Source organism: Lipotes vexillifer, unplaced genomic scaffold (assembly GCF_000442215.2).
Source record: "Lipotes vexillifer unplaced genomic scaffold, Lipotes_vexillifer_v1.1 scaffold1154, whole genome shotgun sequence".
Lineage (NCBI taxonomy): Eukaryota > Metazoa > Chordata > Mammalia > Artiodactyla > Lipotidae > Lipotes > Lipotes vexillifer.
Window position 1 is genome coordinate 231,287 of NW_006770904.1, and position 4,638 is coordinate 235,924.

Below are 4,638 nucleotides of genomic sequence, written 5' to 3' on the forward strand. Positions count from 1 at the left end.
TCTTCCCGTAAGGAACAGGAAAACATTAAACGAACACGTCTGTGAGCACAGCCAGCTCTAATCCATAATGCAAAATAAACAAGCAAGAAAACACTCAAAACATAATCCTTGGTGTTTTCTTGCTTGATTATTGCAAGCAATAAACAAGCTTGCAGTAAACAAGCTTGCTGGTTGTGGGAGAGACAGCTAAAAGCTTAGACTTTTGAAGTATATGGTTAAGAAATTCTTCCTCATCCTTAATCAGACTCGCGTTGCTGTGATTTCAGCTTATGTATTCAGGTTCTGTCCAGATAAAGACACTGTTCCCTTCTCTACATGTGGTATTTTTAATAAAAATTATATTTTACAAATAAAATAAAACATAAAACATTTCACATGTAAGATAACTTTCAATAAAATATATGTAGAACGTGATATTGTACACTTTAATAGAACTTACATTTTGTATTTAAATATTTTAACTTTACAAGTAAAAATATATTTGTATATAAAATGTTATAGATTCATATAAATAAAATATTAAATGAAGCATTTGATATTATATTGGCAAACATTTTAAAAGTTGCTAAAATATAGACTTTAAATGTATGAAAATCTTAATCTTTAAATCAATGTGATGGTTTAATACTAAAGTAATTCGACTTAAATATTTAAAGTAACACTGAAATGTATAGAATATGTTATTTTTGTATAAGTAAAAGGTGTTATGTTTTAAAAGTGTAGTAAGGGAAGCTGGTTCCCGGTCCATAAATTACGATCTGGGGGCCACAGCGCCCCCTGTCGCTCGCTCGGCGCCAGCGCCCTGACGTGCTGTTTGTCCTCCCGCCCGCAGGCATCGGCAAGAACGTCATCTGCGACCGCACGGCCACGCCGCTGGACGCCTTCCGCATGATGTCGGCCGCCCACTACTACCCCAAGCTCATGAGCATCATGGGCAACGTGCTGCGCTTCCTGCCGGCCTTCGTGCGCATGAAGCAGCTCATCGAGGAGGGCTACGTGGGCGAGCTGCTGGTGTGCGAGGTGCAGGTGCACGGCGGCAGCCTTCTGGGCAAGAAGTACAACTGGAGCTGCGACGACCTGATGGGCGGCGGCGGCCTGCACTCGGTGGGCACCTACATCATCGACCTGCTCACCTTCCTCACCGGCCAGAAGGCTGTCAAGGTCCACGGGCTGCTCAAGACCTTCGTGAAGCAGACCGACCACATCAAGGGCATCCGCCAGATCACCAGCGACGACTTCTGCACCTTCCAGATGGTGCTGGAGGGCGGCGTGTGCTGCACCGTCACCCTCAACTTCAACGTGCCCGGCGAGTTCAAGCAGGACGTGACCGTGGTGGGCTCAGCCGGGCGCCTGCTGGCGGTGGGCACCGACCTGTACGGACAGCGCAACAGCGCCCCGGCGCAGGAGCTGCTGGTGCAGGACGCCACGCCCGTCAGCAACTCCCTGCTGCCCGAGAAGGCCTTCAGCGACATCCCCTCGCCCTACCTGCGCGGCACCATCAAGATGATGCAGGCCGTGCGCCAGGCCTTCCAGGACCAGGACGACCGGCGCACGTGGGACGGGCGACCGCTCACCATGGCCGCCACCTTCGACGACTGCCTGTATGCCCTGTGCGTGGTGGACACCATCAAGCGGTCCAGCCAGACGGGCGAGTGGCAGAACATCGCGGTGATGACGGAGGAGCCCGAGCTGAGCCCCGCCTACCTGATCAGCGAGGCCATGCGCCGGAGCCGGATGTCCCTGTACTGTTAGCCCGGATTGGGGACCCAGCGCGACCTAGGGCTCCCGCCTGGGGCCCAAAGAGGGGGGAAAGGCTGGGGGAGAGGTGGCCTCGAGGAGTGTAGGTGTGGGGAAGTGGAAAGGCAGGGTGAGAAAATGGCATCTGGGATGCTGAGCCCCTGCCCGGTGAGGGGCCCCGAACGAGACTGTTGGGACGGTGACCCGCGGTCCCTGAGGTCGTCCCTGCTGGCGTCGGCTGAGACGGAGGCGGTCTGCCTCCTCTGCTGCCCTTTACTGTGAGAAGCCGGGAGGGGTTGCCGGCCTCCGCCCCTCATCCATCCCCCACACACACCTTGGCCTCCTTGGCAAGCCAAATGCTTCTGCGTGCTCTGAGCCCTGTTTCCAGGGGCGAGCTCGGCTGGCGGGAGACGGCACATCTTCACGTGCCCACGCAAGCCTGCAGGTGTGTGTGCGGGGGTCGGGGGGCGCGCCAGTGGCTAAAGAGAAAGTTCAGATTCCAGGAAGCCACTTCAAGTGTCTGAAGGAAAAAGTACTTGGTAGCAAGGTGTATAGCTTTCTGGATGGATTGGTCTTCCTCCCAGGAAGCCCGAGGGAGGGAGTGTCTTCCTAACTGGCTCAGTGCCCTTTTCCTGGCCTGAGGTGTAGGGTGAGGGAGGGCCAGGAACAGTAAGCAGAGAATCGGGTTCCCTTGAGCCAAAAGGAGAGAGCAGGGGCACAGCCTGCACTGAGACAGATGAGGAAGAGAAGAAAATATCCCTTCGGATTTGCCAGCAATCAAAAGCCCATTTCCGGTGGAGTGGAATGGCCTGTAAGGAGGGATTCGGTACTGGAGCGTTGAGGTTGTCCTTTCACGGGGCTGAGGAGACAGCAGGAAGGAGGTGTGCGTCTGACCACAGGCTCCTGTGCTATCCTCCAGGACCGGGGGCAGCCTTGCGCCCCAGGGTCACAGTGGCAATTCCCAGCAGGAGGGAAAGTGAGCCCTGGACCCATCTCTCCTAGCAAGCTGGGGAAGGGTTCTTAGGAGATTCCCTAGCTTTGTAGATTTTAAAAGGGAAGCCTTCAGGTCCACTCAGATATAATCCTCTCCCCTTTAAAAGAAAAAAAAAAAAAGTCAAGGCTCTTTTCCTTAGCTTGGACCTTTGCTTTCACGCATCAAAAAATGAAAAATTTTGAATAGGTATTAAACAAAAGGACAGCAAGCAACATAATTTTCAGTGTTTCTAAATGGGGTTTGAGAGCCCTCTGAGGTGTATAGTTCCTGTAGGCTGAAGAAGACTAATGTAGGAAAAATCATCTTCCTCTTGGTCTCCTGTCTCTCTTGTCTTGTCATCCTCTGCTTACAGGGAGGGCTTTTACTGGAGATGGCAAAATGCAGGCTTGGAGCAGGCAGTGCCAGAAGGGAACAACCAGACACACACACACACGTTTATAAATGCTCACTACCACCACTGTCACTAAAATCGCTCTTAAAAATTCAGACCTAGGGCTTCCCTGGTGGCGCGGTGGTTGAGAGTCCGCCTGCCGATGCAGGGGACACGGGTTCGTGCCCCGGTCCGGGAGGATCCCACATGCCGCGGAGCGGCTGGGCCCGTGAGGCACGATCACTGAGCCTGCGCGTCTGGAGCCTGTGCTCCGCAACAGGAGAGGCCACAACAGTGAGAGGCCCGCGTACAGCAAAAAAAAAAAAAAAGAAAAAAATTCAGACCTAGTCTTCAAAGAAAGCCCAAGTCAAATGCATTTTGAAAATGGGGAATTATCCTTTTGTTATCTTTTCTTAATCCTTCACCCCACATAGGACATTTGTCGAGCTTGGCTGTGGAGACTGTTACTTGTAAATGTACCCAGCGTCTGTTCACAGTCACAGAAATCCAGCCGTTGTCTTTGGCACACAAGTGACATTTAGACATCTTTTCAGATGGCCCCGCAGTGGAGCTGGAAGGGAATTTAAGGGGCTGAGAGTGAACCCCAGGCTCTGAGTGGGCAAAGTCCTAAAATGAACCGTGCGATCAGTTGCTCCCTCCTCCCTCCTCCCAGGGCCAATACACTGAATCCCAGGCTGCCCGTGGGTACTGCGTGGCCGTGTCCAAACACCACGGGAATGTGGTATTTTCTAGCACGGAGGGCTAGGGATCGCCTCCCTAGAAAGAATTACCCTGCTTCCTGGTCCCTTACTACAATGTGGGAAGGTTAGTGAGCTAAAACTCTCCATCGTACGATTGGTCCCTGCTCCGTTGACAGAATCAGCCTGCCAGCTTTCCTAGCTACCAGTTCAAAACTAGAGATTTGGTAGAATGGAAGTCTCCCAGTAAGAATTTGAGCAGAGGGCCACGCCATGGACTGTTTTGGTTCAGATTCTCCTAAATTCCCCTCTGGATAAATAGCTTTTGTGGAAACTGAGTGGAAAGAATATTTTCTTTTTCTGGTTGGCCCCGAAAGGCTGTGATCAAGGATGTAGAGAAAGGAAACTAGTGACTCTATGAGTCTCATTTTTCTAAGTCATTTATAATCTAAGTAGGGCTGTTCCTGGGGTTTCAGTTTTGTTTCTGAGCTCCGTGATAAATATTTAGTGCCTAAACCAAAAATTCTCATTTGAGGCTGGGGTATATGGAAAGAATATACATTGTTAAAAAGAAGCATGAAAAATATTTTAGTAAGTGTTCTTAAATTCTGTCTACTGAAATGCATGTAGTAGGTAGATGCAGGAACACGTGGAAGAAAAGACCTAGTTCATTTTCTTAGTGTAAAATCTACAGTAAATGGGTTCTTCAGTGCTCCTTGGGCCCCAGTCCTATCACCTGCAAAGACTTGATTAGGAGTCACAATATAAAGCTGAAATCTCAAGCTTTCAGCAACATTCTATGGAAGGACTTTGTCCCAGCCCATCACCCCTTATAGTCC

The 4,638-nt window shown here is 50.5% G+C and overlaps 1 protein-coding gene across 2 annotated transcripts in view; it reads left to right on the top strand.

Moving 5' to 3' along the window:
• Positions 1 to 1,940, top strand: part of GFOD1 (Gfo/Idh/MocA-like oxidoreductase domain containing 1) — a 99,777-nt gene extending 97,837 nt beyond the window's left edge. For both annotated transcript variants that reach the window (XM_007446409.1, XM_007446410.1), the window contains exon 2: positions 833 to 1,940. In XM_007446409.1, coding sequence (XP_007446471.1) covers positions 833 to 1,752 — 920 coding nt within the window. In that variant the 3' untranslated portion in view covers positions 1,753 to 1,940. The remainder of the gene's footprint in view (positions 1 to 832) is intronic.
• The last annotated feature ends 2,698 nt before the right edge of the window (positions 1,941 to 4,638 follow it).